General features: G+C 41.7%; 2 protein-coding genes across 4 annotated transcripts in view; both read left to right on the top strand.

The window, feature by feature from the left end:
* The window catches only part of LOC18436362 (NAC domain-containing protein 45), a 49,191-nt gene extending 39,369 nt beyond the window's left edge, over window positions 1-9,822 (top strand). Inside the window, exon 5 of the mRNA XM_088846717.1 lies at window positions 9,772-9,822. Coding sequence (XP_088702843.1) covers window positions 9,772-9,807 — 36 coding nt within the window. The 3' untranslated portion in view covers window positions 9,808-9,822. The remainder of the gene's footprint in view (window positions 1-9,771) is intronic.
* ILL3 (IAA-leucine-resistant (ILR1)-like 3) lies at window positions 655-20,963 on the top strand. 3 transcript variants are annotated; one of them, XM_088846719.1, is made up of 7 exons: window positions 655-1,081; window positions 1,990-2,115; window positions 3,493-3,639; window positions 3,737-3,820; window positions 17,005-17,319; window positions 19,768-19,896; window positions 20,252-20,963. In XM_088846719.1, exons 5-7 carry the CDS (start codon window positions 17,062-17,064, stop codon window positions 20,624-20,626), a joined length of 762 nt encoding a protein of 253 aa, XP_088702845.1. In that variant the 5' UTR covers window positions 655-1,081; window positions 1,990-2,115; window positions 3,493-3,639; window positions 3,737-3,820; window positions 17,005-17,061; the 3' UTR covers window positions 20,627-20,963. The 3 variants fall into 3 exon arrangements, with proteins under 3 accessions (XP_088702845.1, XP_006846441.1, XP_088702844.1); XM_006846378.4 differs by lacking the exons at window positions 3,493-3,639; window positions 3,737-3,820; XM_088846718.1 differs by lacking the exons at window positions 3,493-3,639; window positions 3,737-3,820; window positions 17,005-17,319.
* Window positions 20,964-21,250: the final 287 nt, after the last annotated feature.

The raw sequence follows: 21,250 nt of genomic DNA, 5'->3' as shown, positions 1-21,250 counted from the left end.
AAAGGTGACCCTTAAAAGGATAAGATATTGTGTATTCATTGAATCTCTTATACAAATATCACTTTCTTGCTTTTTAAAAAAATCTATTTTTATTTGACCATAAAATCCTTAATCTTTAGAAGAAAATATGGGTATGGTGATTTGACTATCACCAAACCCAACCCATATTAATTAGGAAAACGGTAGGTTTGCAGCCCTATCAAAGCAAGTAACACCTCATAACTCATCCAAAATTATAATTCAAACATTTGGAAACTTTACATCGATCAACTTGAACATTGTTTGTGAAAAAAATTAAAATTGCAAGCCTTAAAAACAATGTATATTGTAACAAATTATCTAGACCATTTATTTCATCTTAAAAATAAATATTCATATGTCAACGAGATCTATACCATTCTCTTAGTTTGAAATTTTATTATTTTTTTGCAAACAAGAATTTGAGTCGAGGCTTTATTTTGTTTGCATGTGGCCTACGCCGTATAAAAACTTCATTCTATTAATTATACATGATGCGTACATTCCACGTGTTCCAAGGTAAAAAATGTTTCGCGAAGCTTTTTCGTGAAAAATTACTTGGAAACCACCCGTGAATCTTCTTTCTCCTCTTGTATCTGTGTCCTATCTTAATTGGCACTTTCCAGCCTAGAAACTATCCATGGTTTTGATATCGAAGAAAGAGTGACGCTGCCTGTTTACTTAAACCTGCGGAGTTTCGTGCCTGCAAATTCTGCAGTTCACTTCCCCATATTTGATGGGGTGTCCTGGTATTGCCATTTTTGCTCTCCTTCTCTTGCCCTCTCTTTCTCTTGGTGAGGATGATGAGTACCACTATGATGCCATCCTTGAGGCGGCAAAGAGAGAGAAAGAGTGGTTGGTGAGTGTGAGGAGAGAGATTCATGAGCAGCCTGAGCTGAGCTTTGAGGAGCACAACACCAGTGCTCTTGTAAGAAGGGAGCTCCATGGGATTGGGGTCTCTTACTCTTTCCCCTTTGCTAAAACAGGGGTGGTCGCCACTATCGGTTCGGGGTCTGGCCCTGTTGTGGCGCTTCGGGCGGACATGGATGCTCTTCCCTTGCAAGTACTCTCTCTCTAGAATCTCATACTCTCTCTCTATGTACACTGCACTCTAACGAAACAAAATTTCTGTGCAAGGGATACATAGTCACTGGTCAATATTTGATTTGGATTGTCCTTCTGCAAGTGCCTTCTCTCTCTCTCTCTCTGTAAAAATGAAATCCCGGCCTGTAGCACGCAACTTTCAATTGTCTCCTATCCCTAGCTTGGCACAGTTTTGTTTTTCAAGCATGCTTGCTTGCCACCATGAGAAAGAGAAAAGTGTTTGAGAAGAAAGAATTAGTGGTAGATTAATTGATTGAGCAGATATGATTTCTAAAGCTTACAATAACATGGATTATAAAATTCCTATTTTCCTCTGAAAATTTAGGTTATCCTCATATGTTTTGAGGATATTGAGTGAAATTTGTGTGGGAAAGATGGGTGTGGAGGATAGTAATTTGATGCTTATGCTCTTAACCACTGAGCCAAGAGTCTAAAATCATATCTTACCTTTTCTCTAAACCCGGAAAATGCTTTTTGAGTTCCCAAAAATCTTGTTGTTCTTTTGATTTCTCAGATGGTGATTGGAGTCACCTATGCATGGTCTGGAATTCTCATTGTGATCCTTTCCAATTGGGAAAAGAATTTTGTTTGAAACCCAACAAAATTCACAAAAGAATGCTAGAATTTGGTTCAAATAAAAGTCTGCTTGCAAATTGGTTCCATGACTCGGCTGAGTCCACTTGGACTCGCCCTTTGAGCGAGGCCGAGTAGGGCCAAGTTGTATGTATAACTCAGGGTACATAAATTTAATTCCTTTCTCAAAGTCTTTTTAATGGCAATATTGGAAAGATGTTTACTTTTTTCCTTTCTAACTTTGCCTTCCTTTTCTATTTTGTCTTGTGTTGTTCTGTTGTTGTTTTGTTCTAGGAACTAGTGGAATGGAAGCACAAGAGCAAAGTGGATGGAAAGATGCATGCGTGCGGCCATGATGCTCACACAACAATGCTTCTTGGTGCTGCTAAATTGCTTCACCAACGGAGAGACAAGCTCAAGGTTGGTTTTATTTTTAGATGGGAAACCCTTTTGAAAGATGAACTGAATTCAAATTGTTTGTTGATACTTGGTGCCACCAAGAAAAGCTTTAGAACTGAACTAGCCCACAGGCTGTGAGATGCACAGGTACAGTTGCATAGGTACTACCAAATAAATTATGTATTATTTTTGAGACCTCTTATTTTAAAATGGCACAAATTATTTTTTCAAAAAATAACATAGACAAAAATGCAATGTTAAGGCCTGGTCTCTATGATTGGGTGTTGACAGCTGCTGCATAACGTCCCAGGGAAAATGGCACCACTGAGCTACAGAAAATGAAAGTAAAATAGGAGGGTTATGGATGTTGTTCTTCTAGAATGGTTATGGTTGTTTTTACCATAGTTGTCGGGATTGGGACCGGGACCGGGAATGCTACCGGGGCCTGAATTGAGAGCGTGGGATTGTGGAATTCTGGAAGATCCCTATAGTTGGAAACGTTGTCCGTACAATGCATACGTTAGGGATCGAGATCCCGAAATGTTAGGGATCGAATTCCAACCTTTTGGGGATCTTGATCTTGACCTTTTGGGATTTTGATCCCAACTTTTTGGGGATCTTACTGTCCAACATTAGAAGTACATGATAATATAGGATTATGTACATTCTTTAAAGTAGGGATCTCATTATTTATAGCAAGCAAACAATGCAGCTATATTAAAAGTATGGTTGTGTTATTAGTTGGATGTAAACAAAGCAAATCATTAGTTTGATTGTTGCCTTGGTTTTTAAGGTTGGGATTGAGATCCCTAATAACAGGAATCGAGATCCCTAACAGTGGGGATCGAGATCCCAAAATTTAAAAAGTACGATTCCTGAGAGTTCCGTTTTGGGAGCGGCAGAATCAAGATTCTAGAAGGGATCACCTACCAAAGTAGGAGATCCTGGTAACTATGGTTTTTACCATTGGGTTATACTTTGTCCATGGCATAAATTTGAGCAATGACAAGTGTGATTTTGTTCTTTTAAAAATGACTTAAACATAATCATTTACATAAATCTAAAAAAGAAAAAAGAATGCTCCTCCTCTTGGAAACCTCAATGGATAAAGAATGAAAATAATTTTAAACAATAGTATTTAGTGTTATCCACACTTTCTTAATACGCATTTTAACACTCACCATAAACTTGATCATCAGCAGATGAGGGATATTCTCTCTGCTTTTTATGTCCGTCTTCCATGAAGCCTTGGTAGTCAGAAATTTGTTATTTAGTAGAGATGTGGGGAATACTAATGATCGGATGTAGTAATAACTCATATAATGTGAGATTCTATGTCTTATCATGCAATGCATAAGTAGAAGCTACTTGTATGATGCTATCTTTCTATCCGTGAAGGTGTGCATGAGTTGAGACCTGATCATTGGAAGAGGAATGGGATTGTTGGGTGGAATAGCAGATATGGAATCGCTTTGGGAAGAAAAATAGGGTATATTCTTAAAAAAGGTAATATCCTTTGAGACATATTTCCTGACGGTAACACTTGTATCCTTTCTGAGAGTTTGAGTATCTTAGGAGCACACATTTCGTAGATTGAGGTCCTTGTTTATTCCTATCTAGCCCTTGACTACGCACATAACAGACTTTGCTAAGGCTTTTGGTGGAATAGAATAGAGAGGAAGTGCATGGTGGAGAAGTTTGAAAGGATAAGCACCATCAAGAAGAGGTGTAAGCATTTGTTGATCATACAAGTAGCAGTAAGAATTGCTTTATCCTAATATGTTGTAGGAACCTTCATTCCTATTAAGATGCCTCTCACCACTTCTAACAAGTGTCTATTTTGCATTCTGCCACACCATATGTTGTGGTGTTTAGAAATATGATGTTTGAGTTTCTTTACCATGTTCAAGAAAATAATTTTTTAATCCATTGTATAGATACTCTTGTGCATTATCAGAATGGAAAGTTTTTATTTGGGTGTCAAATTGGGTTCGCACCATTTGAAATATTTTAACTACTGAATGTACTTCATCTCTACTTTTCAAAAGATAGATCAAAGTATAACGAGAGTAGTCATCGATGAATAAGATAAGATACTGATGTTCAAATATAAAAGTTATTAGAGCAGACACCCAAACATCAGAATGAACTAGATAAAATGGCTTAGGACTTTTATTTATTTTTATTTTTTTGATAAACGTTAACTTTTGTATTGCTATAAAGAGATAAAGTGCAATTTTGGGTTAATCCGAGAGTACCCTCTAGATGGGACTCTCAGTAAATAACAGGTCAACAGACCCTGTACAAAAAATGGGCTTATAAGGTTGCCCCCTTACAATGGGTTTACAATGAGTTTACAAAAAAGGGCTTATATGGTTGCTTGTATACAGTAAGATATTCTTCTAAGTGTATCCTCTGCGGTCCAGAGCAAAAAAAGAGATGGACCGGATTTGATCTTCTTCGTGGGCCCTAGTCCCGTCCTTCGCCAGGAGATCGGCGAATTCGTTTGACTTCCTAGAGGTATACATCCAAAAGACGACCATATTCCTGTATGTGTATGCAATCTCATAAAAAATCGAAGCAAGATACCATGGAGGTGTAGATCTCCCGATTGCCCATGTTATGATGTTAAGCGCATCACCCTCCACTATTAGGTTTTGCCCCCAAGATTGATCGAAACTTTTTAGGCCCTTGAGAAGGGCCATTGATTCGGCATACTGGGAATCTTGGAAGCCAAGATATTCAGAGTAGGTGAAAGGGATATTGCGTTGGTGATCTCTAAAGACACCATCAGCTCCTGCATGGCTGGGCTTCCCCAAAGAACACCCATCGAAGTTAAGTTTAATGGCTCTGTTTGGGGGTGGCTTCCGGATGCTTGATCTTTCCGCTTTCCTGGGTTGGTGGAATAGAATATTATCCCATTGACTTACGAAGGAATTTGCAGAGATACCCTTGAAGAGTTGTTGGTTAGAAGCCTAGAAGGTTACTACGGATGTAACCTTATGAAAGAGTGTTGGGACTTGGCTGACCTGTCCTTGGAAAATTCTTGCATTTCTCTCTGTCCAGATCACCCAAATGGTTGCTGCCACTGCAGCCTTCCATAGGGTTATTCCAGCCTTCGGCCATTGAAATACATAATCTGAAGCTATTAGGTCCTTGACCGTCATTGGTGTTACCCAGTGGACACCGAACAATTGTAGCAATAGACTCCAAAGGTCGTTGGCAAGATTACAATGGATGAATAGGTGGGGATTGGATTCCTCTTCACACAAACACATGATGCATCTGCTGGGGATGGGAATCCCTTTCTTTTGGAGGTGATCGACAGTAAGTGCCTTTTGAGAACCCGTTGTCCAGTTGAAGGTCTGCACCTTAGGGGGTGCTATAGTATGCCAAACCTTAGAAACAGCCGAAGGAGGGTTTAGGGGGAAAGTGGGAGGTTGGATGAGTTTTTTGTAAAAGGAGGCCACTGAGAAGACCCCTGTAGGGGCAAGAGACCATACCAGTCGGTCCCTCCCTTGTGTAGGGATGAAAGAAAGGTGCAAGGTTGCCGACAAGGAGAGAAAGTGTTTAGTTTCCTCCTTGGAGAAGTTTCTTCTGAATGAGGGGTTCCACACTCTTCGACTTCCCTCTGACACCATTTCCTCCTCTATAGTAGAATCTCTGTTTGCCACGATGGCATAAAGGGATGGAACGAGGTCCCTTAATGGCGCGTGTCCAAGCTAGAGATCTGACTAAAAACGCACTCTTGTTCCTTCTCTTGGATGGAGCCTGATGAATTTTTTGAAAAATGCGAGGGAGGAGGTGAACGACTTCCATGCTCTTGATGCATTGCTCCAAGGTCTCCTCTCTGGCACCCAAGTGCGTTCAGGAATCTTGTATTTACTCCGTAGTACCTAAGCCCATAGGGAATCCGTCTTAGTGGCCACCACCATTTCCCTAAAAGGGCCAAGTTGTGTTTTCTTAGGAGCCTGATCCCCAACCCCCCCTGATGTTTGGGTAAGCAGACCTTATCCCAAGAAACTAAATGATATTTGTTTTCTCTGCCTATCCTGACTAGAGAAAATTCCTCATAAGTTGGTCAAGCCGATTTGCCACTGAAGTTGGCATTTGGAAAAGAGACATAAGGTACACAGGGGCATTGGCCAAGGTTGCTTTGATTGGAGTGATTCTACCCACTTGAGAAAGGTATCTCCCTTTTCACCCAGCCAAGTGCCTATCAACCTTGTCAATCACGTGAGACCAATGTCTCTTTTTGGGTATTCCCAACCCCAGAGGTAGACCCAGATAGGTTGTGGGGAGATCCTCGACTTTGCAATCCCAATTTGGAATAAGCTTTCTGATTTGGGCATTGCCGACAGCTACACCCATCATTTTTGATTTTTCCATATTGACCTTGAAGCCTGTGGCCACTTGGAAACATTTCAGATAGAGCCCCAAGTTATCAACTTCTTGAGGAGATGCATCAAGGAATACCAAAGTGTCGTCTGCATATTGCAGGTGCGACACTATAGGCCCACAGTGACACGGTAAGAAGTTTTAAAACCTGTGAGGAGACCTGCCAGGTATACTCGAGACAAGGAACGGCTAAAGACTTCTTTTGGGGTAATCCCCTCGAGGAAGGGAAGAATCCTTTTGGGGTTCCATTGTTGAGTATCAAGATATGCGGATGAGAGTAACAACCTCTCATCCAATTTCTCCAGCGATCACGGAATCCCATTCTTGCCATTGTCTTATCCAGTATGGACCAATCAACGTGGTCATACGCTTTCTCCCAGTCGATCTTAAAGATGAGACCAGGCTTTTAGCCAAATGCCTTGAGTGGAGATACTCATGGGCAACTAGAGCACCGTCCAGGATTTGCCTATCCTTAATGAAGGTCAACTGTGAAGACGAGATAATAGAGGGAAGGACTTGTTGTAATCTTGAGGCCAGCACCTTAGCCAAGATTTTATAAGAAGAGTTGAGCAAATTGATAGGGCGAAAGTCCTTTAGTTCCTCAGCCCCTTCTACCTTGGGGACCAAGGCAATAAAAGTGGCGTTAATGGCTTTATGGCGTATTCCCTGGTGGAAAAATTCCGTGAAGAAACTCATGAAGTCTGGGCGAAAGGTTTCCCAAATGATTTTGAAGGGGGCAATAGGGAACCCATATGGGCCAGGAGCTTTATCTTTGGCTAGGTCATCTAAGGTTTTCAGGATTTCTTCTTCAAGGAAAGGACGCTCCAGCCGTAGAGCCTATTCTTCCGACAAGGTATGAAAGTCAAGGTCAGCCATTATAGGTCTAGGACCCCACAAAGCAGCATAAAGGTATGGAAAAAAGCTAAAATTGCCGACTCAATTTCTCCAGACTGTACTAGATAGCTATTATTCGACTTGATAGTCGAAATTGTATTCTCTCCTACGACAATTTGCTATCCGGTGGAAGAAACGAGTGTTATGGTCCCCTGCTTTGAGCCAATTGACTCTAGATCTCTGGAACCAGTAAAGCTCTTCTTTTTTGAGGGTAGAGAAATATTCAAGTTTGGTTTGGGTTCTTAGGTCTGCTTCAGTGACTGTCAATATTCTGGACTCCTCAAGACGGTCTAGGTCTTGGATGGAATTTAGAAGAAAGGACTTAACTTGTGAGTAATTCCCAGGGATGGTCTGACTCCATGTTTTTAGGGATACTTTGAGAAGTTGAATCTTAGTTTGGAGTTTAAAGCCTACTCTTCCCGAAACCTGGCTAGAGAAAGAGTTCCATCAGATGGGAATCAAGTTAGGTAAGGATTTTTCTTCAAGCCAAGCTAGTTTGAATCTGAAAGGTTTCAGACGTCTACTAATAGAATGGGGCAGTGGTCAGAAGTGGGTTTAGGCAGGGTCATGGCATGGGACCTCGGAAAGCATTCCTCCCAATTCAGGGTTAGGAAAAACCTATCGAGTTTTGAGAGAGAAGGTTGGGAGGAGTGATTGGACCAGGTAAAGCGGTTTCCTTGTAGTGGGATGTCTAGGAGATCATTCCTAAAAATGAAATTCGAGAAATTTGTCATACCATGAGAGATGTTAGAGCTGGAGTTTCTCTCATGAGACCAACGAGAAATATTGAAATCTCCACCCAAGCACCAGACTGGGTGGGGTAGGGAAGCCACGAAGTCCAGTTCTGTTCAGAGAGGAGAATGCAGGGACGTAGAGCAGGGGCCATAGATGTTCGAGAATTTCCACTGCAAGCCATCTAAGATGCGAGACAGGAGGACAGTAACAGAAAATTCCCCTAGATGGGAGGATAGGAGGAGGTGGTCTGTGGGGTCCCAGATCACCCATATACCACCTGAAGCCCCGTTTGCAGGTAGGACAACCCACTGGCATGGCCTCCTACCCCAGACCTGGCGGATGGGGTGGAGGGAGGGCTCGGGTAGCTTAGTTTCAGTGAGGGCAAGAATAGTGGGTTGGAGTTTCAAGGCCAAGTCCTTGATGGTCTCCCTTTTGGGGGAGCCTCCCAAGCCTTTAATGTTCCAAGTGAGAAGCTTCGTGGTGATGAAGAAGGAGTTGAGATTGAGGCTAATCTAGCAGACCGCCTCAGAGGGGGGGAGGAGATAGTGGTAGGGAGACCTTCAAAAGAGGAGCCATCACATGAGATTTGTGGAAAAGAGGTCAAGAAGCTCCTTTTGTCCTTTAAAACTCACCTTCAGTAGACTCTGAGCATCTGCGAGGAAGAACCAGTGGGTAGGTCCTTCAGGGCCTTCATGCTGAAAGCCCATAATCTGATATAATTCCTTCATTCTTTCCAAGTCTCGATCGTTCCCATCCCCGTCGACCCCCTCGTCGTTGTCCCTCGCCGAGGGGGGAGAGATGGGCGTGCCAAGCTCCTTGGGCGAACCGGAGGCCTGCTCCGGAGGAAAAAGAGGTGGAGAAAAGGAAGGGTAGAGGTCATGAGGTAGGGTTGGAAAAGGTTCTGAGGAAGATGAAGGGTGGGGGGAGAGGGATCCTCAAAGTAGGGGGGAACAAGGGGAGGATCAGACCGCCTTAGAGGTGGAGAGGGGAGGGGTGAGGGGGTAGAGGGCGCGGTAGGTGAGGGGAAGCCGGGCGAGGCAAGAATGAGTGGCTCGACGGAGGAGAGGGAAGGCGAGATAGGCAAGCGCTGGTCTCAAGAGGGACGAAGAGGGGGACGAGAGATGGTCTAGAAAGGCATGGTATAGGAGGGGAGAGGGGTTAAAAGGGTAGAGAGAAGCATGGTAGGTGAAAAAGTGGGAGAAAGTAAAAGAGTGGTGGGACAAGTAGTGGGAGGCGTAGTTGAAGTGGAAGGATAGCATCTTGCAAATGCGGATCAGATGGAGAGGAGACGAAGAGTGCAGGGCAAGAAGCGAGGGGATGAAGTCATGATTAGGGGGGGAAAGTTCGAGGAATGTGTGGCCACGAAGCCGTAAGGAGAGGAGGACGGTCCATCGTAGGTGTAAGAGGGGAAGACAGGGCAGAATCAAAGAGGAAGCTCTAAAGGGAAAGAGGAAGGAGTTGACGGGGCCAACAGAGAGGGGTGCTTAGAGGGTAGGTGGCGGGAAAACGAAAGCAGAGGACGTGCCGTAAGAGGGGGAAAGAAAGGGGGTTCCACCGAAGGCGAAGGGGCCATATAAGGAGGAGGGGGAGAGAGAGATAGGTCAGGATCTCGAGGTCGGGAAGTAGGTGAAGTGGCATCAGCATGGGGAGGAGAGAGAGAAGGAGGTTGTATCGAGGGGTGGTTGAGAGGTGGTAGGTGGGGATGGCGACAAAAGAGAGATCAAAGGAGGTGAAGGGTTAACACCTAAGGAGTGGCTAGACGGTGGAGGCAATAAATGCGAAGAGGACAGGGGAGGACCGCGCATCAGTGGACGTGGCACTCGAAGAAAAGAGGGGGTCAGAAGGAGTTAATGAGAGGCCAGGAGTGTGCTGCGCACCGGGGGACGTGGCTGTCGAAGTGGAGAAAGGGTCAGAGAAAGAAGTGCCGACTTCGGTCCTAGCGCTCGTCAGGATTTCAGCCCTTGCAAGTGCCGACTTTGGTCTTAGCGAAGGGACACTTGTATCCTGCTGGGCCGGTTTGGTGAGTTCAATACCGGTGGCGCCCACGTGGTGCGGCTCCAGGGAGGCAAAGCTCCCGACCACGAAAGAGAAACCTGACAGAAGAAATTGTCAATTTCAAGCCAGAGGTTTGAGGGGATTAAACTGGTCTCCAGCACCTTCAGAAGCAGGCGAATGGAGCCACGAGGGAGACTCTCAAGCGATTTCCAGTGGATAGAAATCAGGTCGTTGCAAACTTCCAACAATTTCTTGAAAGTCGAGGGGGACCACGCATGGAGAGGGACGTGGTCTAGGGTAAGCCAAACTTGCTGTTTTCTGAAGGACCCTTGAGAGGGGGACCACGCCCGAAGCTGGCAGGAAGCTCCATTGAAGGTGACTAAAGAAGGTTCGTGAATGGCACACAAGGCATACTCAGGGGATGGGAAGAAGAAGAGGAAATCTCCACTTGAGATGCGTCTGCAAGTGAGAGAAGGTTCCCCCCAAATGCGTTTTGCCCATTGTTCAATACCTCTTACTTCCTCGCGTCTGGGTTGGAAACTGGCCACCAAGCAGGAGGCGAGTTTTTGCTTGAGTTGGATAGCTGCGTCTGGGGGGGGGGGGATGAAATACTGCAAGGAAGGAGGGGGAGGGAGAAAAAGAAATGGAACTCCTCTCGGGCAGATCAGGAGGGGCAAGGGGAGCAGTGGTAGAAATTGCAGAGGTCATCACCTGGGAGAAGGTTGCCTTGGGAGGTCGCTTAGTCGCTTCACCTGGCTGCTTAGGACCCCCAGGAGGAGAACAGGGGCTGTCGGGAGAAGAGGGCTGGAATCTAGGAAGCGGGGGGAAGGTTTTGAGCTAGATAGTGTAGATCTGGTCCCAACTGAGAGGAGGAGGGGAAGGAGGATGACGACGGCTCATATTAAAAGGCATAGATTCATAAAAATATTTGCTTCTGCAAATTTTTTCTCTCTTTTTTTATTTTTTTCGATAGCTCAGTGGGGAAATATACCTTACCCTAGAGTTGGTAGGACTCGAGCTTGGGATCCAGGCACCGCGAATTTTATTGCTCGATGTGCCAGCTAGTTTATACTCAGGCTTCTTGCTTAGCTTAGGACTTTTATTTTCACTAGAAGAAAAAGAGGTTCTACAATATTTAGACAATTGAAAGGTCTCACATTGTAACTAAGGAGCATTAAGAGAAACAATAATTTTAAAGATTTCAAAGACATGTGGCCTAAGTGGATGTGCAACAAGAGGAATTGCTCATGACTTCTAGACTTTGAGCTGAGAGTAGTAGAAGTACATCTAGTGTCGAACAAGTACAACCCATTGTCTTCACGACCACCAGTCATAATATTCCTCATTTTCAAGCCATGGAAAGCACAATGTTAGGGACAGAATATGACATTGCAGTTTAGTTGTTTTGACAGGTTGCTAACGAAAAGTAGTTTGGAAGGAAAAGAAGGCACATGTATTATGGAGGGTAAGGACACTGATGATGAAAGTTTATATGTTCAACTCTCAGAGGTGTTGGTCATGGATCCATCGACAAGTTTAACTTTACTAGAAGCAGGAGAAAAGACAAGAAACTAGCTTTCTTACTAGGCATATGATCAGTCACCCCTGAATCAATGATCTGGGATGCAGAAGAGGTGGAGTTGGAGGCATGATTGACAGTTACATATGTAACTGGCTGCTTTATTGGTGTCTTTGAGTTGAATGCAGCCTTGAGAGTAATCAATTGGTGATGTAAATCTTTGATGGTCTGATCTCTTGGATCATATACATTGGGTTGTGTGGCTGAGGTTTCCTTCCCCCTCATTTGATACAGTATGGGCACTTGTATTCCTTGATTTGATCTCAAGTGTGCATGCAAGTCCCAACAGTGCTTACAGGTGGATATGTTTGCTTGTCCCACAATGGGAGCATTTGAGCTTCCCCTTTAAAACGAGAGAAAGTGGGGCATGATTTGGTCCTTTTGTACACACTTTCCCTTGCTTGAAGCTTGTTGTAAAGGCTAATCATTCAAAATGGATGTTTGAGTTTTGTCCTTCTGTAATTGCCTTTTTAGTGGTCTCCCCACTTACATAATTATAGACCGATTCAAGAGAGGCCAATTTCTTCTTTCTTAGAACTTGGTACTCTCTAAAGTTCAAAATCAAGATGTAGGCCTGCTAAGAAATCAAATATCCTTCTTTGCTCGGCCTCTTTTTTAATGTAATCAATATTGGGATTAATAGGCTGATAGGGGTCTAGTTCTTTCGACTTATGCCTTTGAATCCCAAAGTACTCTTCCACTATCATTTCCCCATGCTACAAATTTGGTATTATGTGACGCAATTGGTAAATCCTACCCATATCATCTCATTGCAAGTAATGTCTCAGCTATTGCATCACATATAACTTTTGTGGTGAAGGAGCTATGCCATTATTGTCAAGTTCTCACTTTCCCATTCATCATGGGATAAATCATTTGTGAGGGGGCTTTTTCACTTTTCTTGTGATATAACCTAATTTTTTCTGTATTCTTATAAACATGTCAACGGATTGGGACTATTCTAAGTAGCTCGTCGTATCTAACTTAACTGTAGTGATCATCAATCCTGGGTGGTCAGATTGACTGCTTCTCAAGGAATTGTGCTTGATTTTTGACATTTTCCTTCTCTCTCAAACTCAGGGCCTAAGTTTCTTTGATTTTGTCAAGATACTAATTCCTTGGTTTCAAAGTTTGTAGAGTTCCCCTTCTTCTGGTTTCTTTGGGCAATAAAGGTATGGAATATATTTGTATGGGGTGAAAAAAAAGAAAAAATATAAGGTTTTTGCTGCAAATAGAAAGAATTTAGGGCAAAACTTGCTTATTAGTAAAAGAAAAGTGAGATGATCTTGCTGGAAATGTGAGGCTGCTGAAAATGAAAGGAGTTTGGGATAAAAACTTAGTGGTAAAGGAAAGCGAGATGATCTTGTTGGAAATACGTGGTTGCAAACACACCACAGCTTCAAGCCCAAGAAAGAATAAAAATCTTGATTCTAGGTTCGTTGGAAGTAATGGATATCTTAGGGTTTTAAGCTCTGCTTTGATATCACGTTAATATTGAGAGAGAAGAGAGAAATTAATATTACAACAGAAAGGGTAAAAAGATGTCTTTTTCAATCTATACAAATCACGAGACAATATTCTCTATATATACATAGATCCCTATGGAAATTACAATATATATAGGTCACTAGGTGTACGAGTTACAACCATTCTGCATGACTGTTACAGCAAGAAAGTCACCCAAATATGATAATTTTTAGTAAAAGAAACGATATGTGATGAATATTACAGCAGGTATATCACCCAAATATAGTAGGACATTATACACAGTATCACTACATGCAGGTTTTCATAATGGGCATGAGACCCATAATAATTATTGCAGGTTTCTTTAATTCGTTTGGGGGCCCATAATAGTCACTATACTCATGAATCTTTTGGATTGGTGAGGAGCCCTTTACTTGGACAGGTCCAAGCTAGTGTTACATGAAAACAGGACAGGTTTCGGTGTCTACTACATGTCTTAGATGTCTAGTATGCCGGCCACAAAATCTGTACGGTCCGAGACATTTGTACTAAGTAATTTATAAAAATTTCCAAAGATAATAGGAAAGTTATGAACAATCTGAATAATAGCACATAAATATAAATATTTGCATGGAGAAGATATAAAAATCTTTTTTGTATTCATTAATTTTAGAAGATTTTTTTGAACCTATTAATAATGAAATTTTCCTTACTTTTTTGGTCACAGACGTACTTGGACTTCTGGTGTTAGAGCACTTGCCACGAAGTTGGATGTTCAAGTCCCATGAGGGACAAAAGCTTTTTTGACCTATCCACACGTCATTCCACACAAACTTACAAACCAAATGTGCCTCACACTTACCTACAACCTAAACTTGCTCCATAGTTAACCACCATATGTGACTCCACTGACTCCACACTCGAGCACTACATGATCCACACTCGGCAAACATGACCACACATGACTTATCCACATGACACGTAAAGTCAACACTATTGACATGAAGTAGCGACACACCTAATGATAATGCCACATGGCACATGCATATGGATGATGTGAATGCCCTCGCGTCAGGATGTGTCAACATGTGTTTTTCTTTTGAGAAAGTTAACTTTCTATTGAAGGAAGGAGAGTACAAAATTGCAGTCGAAAATTTTGGGTGCTGCAATAGGGTTCCCTGAAGGGGGTTCTGTATACAAACTTATAATGTCGTAAAAAGGAAAACAAGGTTAGGTAATTCTGTCGTATCAGATAGGGCCTGAGGCTGCAAAAAATACTGTCCCGTAAGCTTGAAGTTCCTCCTTTGGCAAGGGTTCTGCGTGAGAGTTGCATTTGCACCACACATGTCGCCATGACACTGTTATTCGTGAACATAAATGAGAGATTTATTCGAAAATATGCTTGTGGAAAGAGGAAGGGCAGGGGATCACGTGAGAGAGAGAAGGGAGGGAGGGGAAGGTGGTGAGCCTGACGGGATGCCAGCTGGGTTTTAGAGTTTGGGCGGCGAATGTCAGGGAGTAGTTGGGTGAGGTGGGAGGTAATGGGACACATGGTCAATATCTGTTAGGGATAAGGGGTGATGGCTTGCGAGGCGAGAAGGGGATGGGAGGGAGGACAAGGGATTGCTGTGCTGGGGATTTGTGGCTCATTTTGGGCCAGTAGATAGGCATTCCGACGGTTGCGATGAGTAGGGTTCTTTCAACGACGAGTAACCGTAGTCCACTCGTTGTGAACCACAGGGGGCCTGATATCGTGCTCTGCAGTATGGACATGCTGGGGCGAGGGAGGGGAAGCAGCTTGCCAAGCACAGAGCACCTTGTAGAAATGGCCTTCGACTTCCAGCCACATGAAGGACGGGAGGGAAAACGGATCCAGGACCTTGATTAGCATCTGGATGGAGCCCATTGGGTGGAGCTTAATGGATCTAGTCCAGTGGATTGAGATGAAGGATCCGCAGGGGCTTGCTAACTGTCTGAAAGTGTCTGCCGTCCAAGCATGAAGGGGAATTTCGAAGAATCTCAGCTAAATCTTCTGCGGTTTGAAGGCACGGAGACAAAGGGGTCCAGGGAGTAAGGGAGGGATGCTCCCTTAAACTTGCCAAGAGAGGACTTGGACACCTCAGAGAGGTTTGAAGGGCAAAGGGAAGAGGAAGAGAATTTTGCCGGAGTAGAGCTTCCTCCAGAAATGTTCAGGGGCTCCCCACAGCCTTTATTCCTATTTCTCTATACCATTGACATCGTCTTGGTGGGGAGTGAAGGAACCTACTAGTGTAGCAGAGATCTTGGAGAAAAAAGTAGGGTCCTGGTGACCAGCAAGGGTAAAGAGGGGAGGGAGAGAGGGGGGGAAGGGGGAGACGCAGTGGGTGTGGAGATGGTGGGGGGGGGGGGCGAGGGAGAGCGAAGGAGTAGACCTGTGAGGTCGAATAAGATGGGCATAGGTGGAGTAAATGGGAGGGAGATGGACTTCAGTTTGCATACCAGGAGGATGGACTTCAGCCATAATACAACGCCAGCCGAAAAAGGGAATGTCGGGGTAACACTAGTCAAACCACGTTTCTGTTTTAACATGAAAACTTTTATCGATATACGTAATTTGTTAAAAAATTCTTTCTAAACATTTAATGATACAAACCAATAATTTTTATTTCCAATCCACGTAAATATATTTTATAGTTTATTAGATATTGTTTTCATTTTTCATAGTTGTCCTAATATTATCGTTTTGAAATTTTTCTATGATTTACATATGCATAACATTAGAACTTGTTTGGTTGTACTGGATTTTTGTACCAAATGAATTAAGACACCTGAGATATGCATAATTTAGGACTTGTTTGGTTGTACTGGATTTTTTGTATCAATGAATTAAGACACCTGAGACATGTACTAGAGATCGTCACCCATACCAGTGTCCACATAACATTGAGAATGGCGAGGCTCTCCCATTCTGACCCGAATTCTGCTAGGCATTCTCTCATTTGATTATTTTTGGTGCTAATTTTCGAGCAGCATTGGACATATGTTGCAATAAATTGAGGCAGATCTGTGTTTTTGCAAATAAAAGGCTTTTCCATTGCAGGAATGCTTTGTGAATGAAAAGCATTACATGCAATTGGAAAATTTGATTTCTGAATTAGAAAAGTCTTGCAAAACTAAGCACCCTTCTAAGGTCGGGATTCAAGATATGATATTTCACAAGACGACTTAGTGACGTACCAGTATGCAGCAACTGAAAATACCAATATGTAGCATGGTAATTTACTTGGTAAGATGTCATTGTTCGAAATTTCCATGTCATTTGGGTGTTTAGAGTGAGAAAGTATTAAAAAATACTGATGTCTCACATTGATGGCGTTCCTAAAAGCTGCTTTTGTTTTGGTGGCGGGACAAATTTGGAAACTGCCCCTCCAGAAATTTCCAACCCATTGTTGGCCCATTATGACATTGTTCTTTGTGGCTTTTTGAAATTAAGATACTAAAAATGGGTGAAATGTTTGATGGTGCATCTCGACAGTGGTTTGATAAAATCGAATCAGGATCAACTATGGCAGAAATAAGGCATTGAATCGAACTCTTAGTTTTCCTTGATGATTCTTATATGCTAATTATTTTGTTATTGTCTATGAATGCGAAATTCAATTGTCATGTAAGTCGTCAACCATTCAGATCACTTCATCTATAAATTAAAACTTCTCTATGAATATTTTTTTTTCTTATATTTTTAGAAAGATTATGAAGTTCAGATTTGTTAATCGACTAGCTATCTATTTTACTCAGTGTTTCACTGGTTAGCTTTGGTGTTCTAACACTGGCTTGGATTACTTTGATTTTTAACTTTGAAGGGAACTGTGAGACTACTTTTTCAACCTGCAGAAGAGGGGGGCGCAGGGGCATCTCACATGATAAAAGAAGGTGCTCTTGGTAACGCAGAAGCAATTTTTGCGATGCATATTTCGAATCAGTTGTCAACAGGGAAAATAGCAACAAGGCCTGGACCTGTAATGGCTGCTGTATGTTTCTTTGAAGCCAAGATTGAAGGGAAAGGTTCACATGCTGCATTTCCCCATTTGGCTGTGGACCCCATTGTTGTTGCATCACTTACGATTCTAGCATTGCAACAGCTTGTTTCTCGAGAAACTGATCCTCTTCATAGCCAAGTATGTGGCTTCTAATATTGAATGAGAAATTGGTATTGTTTGAGAAAGCTGATTGTTAACATAGCTGTTTCATTGTTACATTAAACTAGCACTATCAACCTCTTCTTTTCTTTGGAATGGATGGTGAAAGGAGATCAAAATGGAGAATGATCAAATTGTCGTCAAACACCAACTTCAAAGAAACCTCTTGGCACAGACCTAGTGGCTTGGAGCTAGGGTTTGGCAAAGAAGAAGATAGGGAAGATCCAAAATTAGAGAATGATGTGAAAGCTAGAGACAAAAGAATGAGCACAGGCTGCTATAGGGTTTTGAATAAAGTCCATAACAAGATACTTCATTATGCTTGAGGACATCCCATATATAAGAAACTTTAAATAAGATTTAATCCTGGACATCCATCTAATCTAATCACAACCATTCATTATAAACGACTTTAAGTGAATAAAAAAACATAAAGGACTTTAAAAACTACTACTTATGCTATTAAGTGAATAAAACGACTCAAAAAATAAATAAAAGACATAAGGACACAAATTCAATGACTATTTTTCCCTTATGTGGTTCCTCTTGTAAACTTTATGCTTGTTTTTCTTATCTAGATACTCGAGACCAGTATTCTAGGCTGCATCAGCTCTCCTCAAGTTTAAATTCTTCTCAAATCTCCCATCAATTGATAGATATTATTTGAATAGGGATCCGTTTTATGAACATTTCAATAAATATGGAAGAGATTCTTGGTGAAACGTAATACAAGTCTTTCTACTGATGATTTTTATGTAGGTGCAAAATGGAACTCAACTGCAATAAACTGTCTCCAATAATGCATAAAGAAAACTCAGGTGTAGAGCTCAAATATGTTCTTTCTTGATAACCCTACAAATGCAATGAAATTTGTTTGAATTAGGCTTTGAGGGTCAGGTTTTCAATCTCCCTAACTTGGATGTCACAAAATTTTAGCCCTAGGAGAAATTTGAATTAGTGAATCTTATTAACTTAACTGCGTTCCAAAACGTCTTCAACTCAAAAGATGTGAATACCACACATGGATATGTACTAGTATCCGTCAGTGCATGTACATATACATATCTTGTGATATATAGAATCGTCTCTTGTGTAGGCTTGTCCTGTACTTGTCAAACTTTACTCCTGAGCAGTTGAGTCAAAACATCTGTTGATCCCTTTCTCAGCCTCATTTGCAGCTCCAAATTTGCACCTCTGAAGGCATTTTGAACTTTATAGCAATTCCATAGTGCATAAAAGGATGGCATGATGTCTTCTATTCTTAATCCTTCACACAATATTCTTTAGGAATTGAAAACCTTCTAGAAAGCTGATTACCGCATGGGCTCATTTTTTTGCTACAGCTGAAAAAACACTTTTAACACCTCGGCGGCCACTAGAATTTGATAGGCAGAAGTCGCTAATAGCATACCTTTTTAGCTGGAAAGGAGACTGCCTCTACCTATGACAATGCCCTATATCATGCATTGGAAGGATCTCAATTGATAGTTCACTTCATCGGCTGTTTACATCTTTAGTGGTACGGTAACCTTCCTAAACCATGAGAAACTTCATCTGCAAATTCTGCAGATTTATTCATTGAAAAATGCTTTTCCTTAGTTCCCTCTTTGAGCTGTTGCCCTTTACCCATTTTATCCCATAGCACTTTTATCTTAAGGTCCCATCCAAAGTGAATATCTTTCTGCACTTCTGCCTAAAATGTGCTAATAAATTCTCCAACATTTGTCTGCCAAAATATTTGTCTGCCAAAATACTTATGCGGATAGAGTAACTATAAAGTTATTGAGATGAAAAACTAATTATAAAAGCTACATCATATCCATCAAATGTCTAAAAAGAGCCTAAACAGGGAAAATATAAAGTATAAATATAAAAATTAACGAGGAGTATGTTTTTCCTTGTAAGATTTCAGAACTTCGAACTTGGGTTGTGTTCACTGTTTTATAATGGAAATTGTCCCCCAATTTCCACAGTTTGTGGTGGCATGGAAAATGTAAGGAACAGTTATGGAGAATCAACAATTATGAGATATGTATCAATATATCACTCTTGTCAAAACAGAAGCGAATCCTTCTGTGAAATTATGGCTGTTTTGATACCAAGGTTGCTGAAAGCTGTATATTGTTTACTATCAAGCATGAATGAATGACTCTAGTTTGTCCTCTTTGGGAACTCGCATGAATATATCTCTGTATCTCATAGCCTTTTTCAGATCCCATAACAAATATCTTCTCCTTTACAGAAAGAAGGAAAAATGATTGAGAATAGTCCTACTTGCCTATTGGTGTATTAAAAGATAACAAACAAAATGAACTATCAGCTGCCTGTTCACCCAGTATGCAAAGTATAAGCATTTCTTTCTTATTGTCCCCAAAATATTGTCGTATGCTAGTTTCACTAACATTTTTTGTTTCTTTGATAAGGAAGGTGGTCTCAGTTACTTATATTAAAGGAGGTGGAGCCTTAAATGTTATCCCGCCTTCTGTGGAAATTGGGGGAACCCTTCGAAGCCTGACAACAGATGGGTTACATGAGCTTCAGAGAAGGGTCAGAGAGGTATGCAATCTTAACCTCCTTACATCTTCTAAAGGTTTTTCTGTTACAATAGTGATCGTTTGGGGAAGTTCATTACCGTACTCTTAACAGTTTTTGGCAATCAATATTTTTACTCGTTTGTGCAAAATATTTTGGTGAAGGGCATTACCATCTCATTTGTCAAGGGTAGTATGAAAAATATTAGTGAAGGGGAAGGACATTGATTAACTATTGCTAGGAATGATGTCACCCCTCATCGCTCAAAATTCCCTGTATCTTGTTTGAGCTATATCTAGGACTGAAAAGGTAGAATACAAAATGCTGTATTATTAAATCATTTAGCTGAAAATCTTGACAATGGATAGAGTAATTGCAGGTGATTGAAAGTCAAGCTGCGGCACTTAGATGCAATGCATTGCTTAACATAAAAGATGATACACACCCACCTTATCCAGCTGCTTTTAACGATGAGCGCTTGCACCATCACGTGAAAAGAGTGGGAGGTCTCTTGCTTGGGACCGAGAATGTGGAAGTTCAAGAAAAGGTGATGGCTGGTGAGGATTTCGCTTTCTATCAACAACTAATTCCAGGTGTGATGTTGAGCATTGGGATCAGAAATGCGGAGGTTGGTTCCATTCATTTTCCTCACTCTCCTCACTTCTTTCTCGATGAGGATGCACTTCCTATTGGGGCGGCTGTACATGTTGCATTAGCGGAGTCATACATGAATATGGATCAAGCAGATGTGTAGATGATGGACCAAGTTGGGGTTGGCTCATTCTGGTGTATGTGAAAAGGTTATAGTTGCATGTAGGTAATAATCCCATTGACCATGGGAAATTGTTCAAAAGCATTCGATGAAGTGATGGATGATGGTGGAAAGAATGGGGCCAACATTGGGGTTGTCTTGCTCGGTTCGGTCCCACTCTTTTCATCACCATTTCTGTTTGTCAATGGTCAGTGATTACACAAAGAACTGTCTTTTTTCATAGTCCATTGGATTATAGGATTTACTTCCCCTTAAATGCGATGGGTGTATGCATGCTTATATATCATCAGGTTTATATCTCTGAATTATAGATTAAAAATTTGTGCTGAGCTGTTATGATCACGTTGTCTTTTTGATATGTTTATTGAATTGCATGATGTGGTTCTTGAAACCCATACCTAGTTACCACATCGTGGTATCCATTCCTACTGCTGACACCCCCAATTAACACCTTCAAAATGTTAAAAAAAAAACGGGTAGGGGCTTTGTCTTTCCCATTGAATTACCCAAACGGGTAGGCGCACATGTTCTTCTCTTAAATTGTGTCACCAAAATGTAACTAATGTGCATGCCTCTCCATAAAGAGGCAAACACATGCACATGTAT

Source organism: Amborella trichopoda, chromosome 9, assembly GCF_054954075.1.
Source record: "Amborella trichopoda isolate Santa Cruz 75 chromosome 9, AtrichopodaSantaCruz75HAP2 v2.0, whole genome shotgun sequence".
Classification (NCBI taxonomy): Eukaryota; Viridiplantae; Streptophyta; class Magnoliopsida; order Amborellales; family Amborellaceae; genus Amborella; species Amborella trichopoda.
The sequence above is the reverse complement of the archived record's forward strand: the minus strand, read 5'-3'. Positions and strand labels throughout refer to the sequence as shown.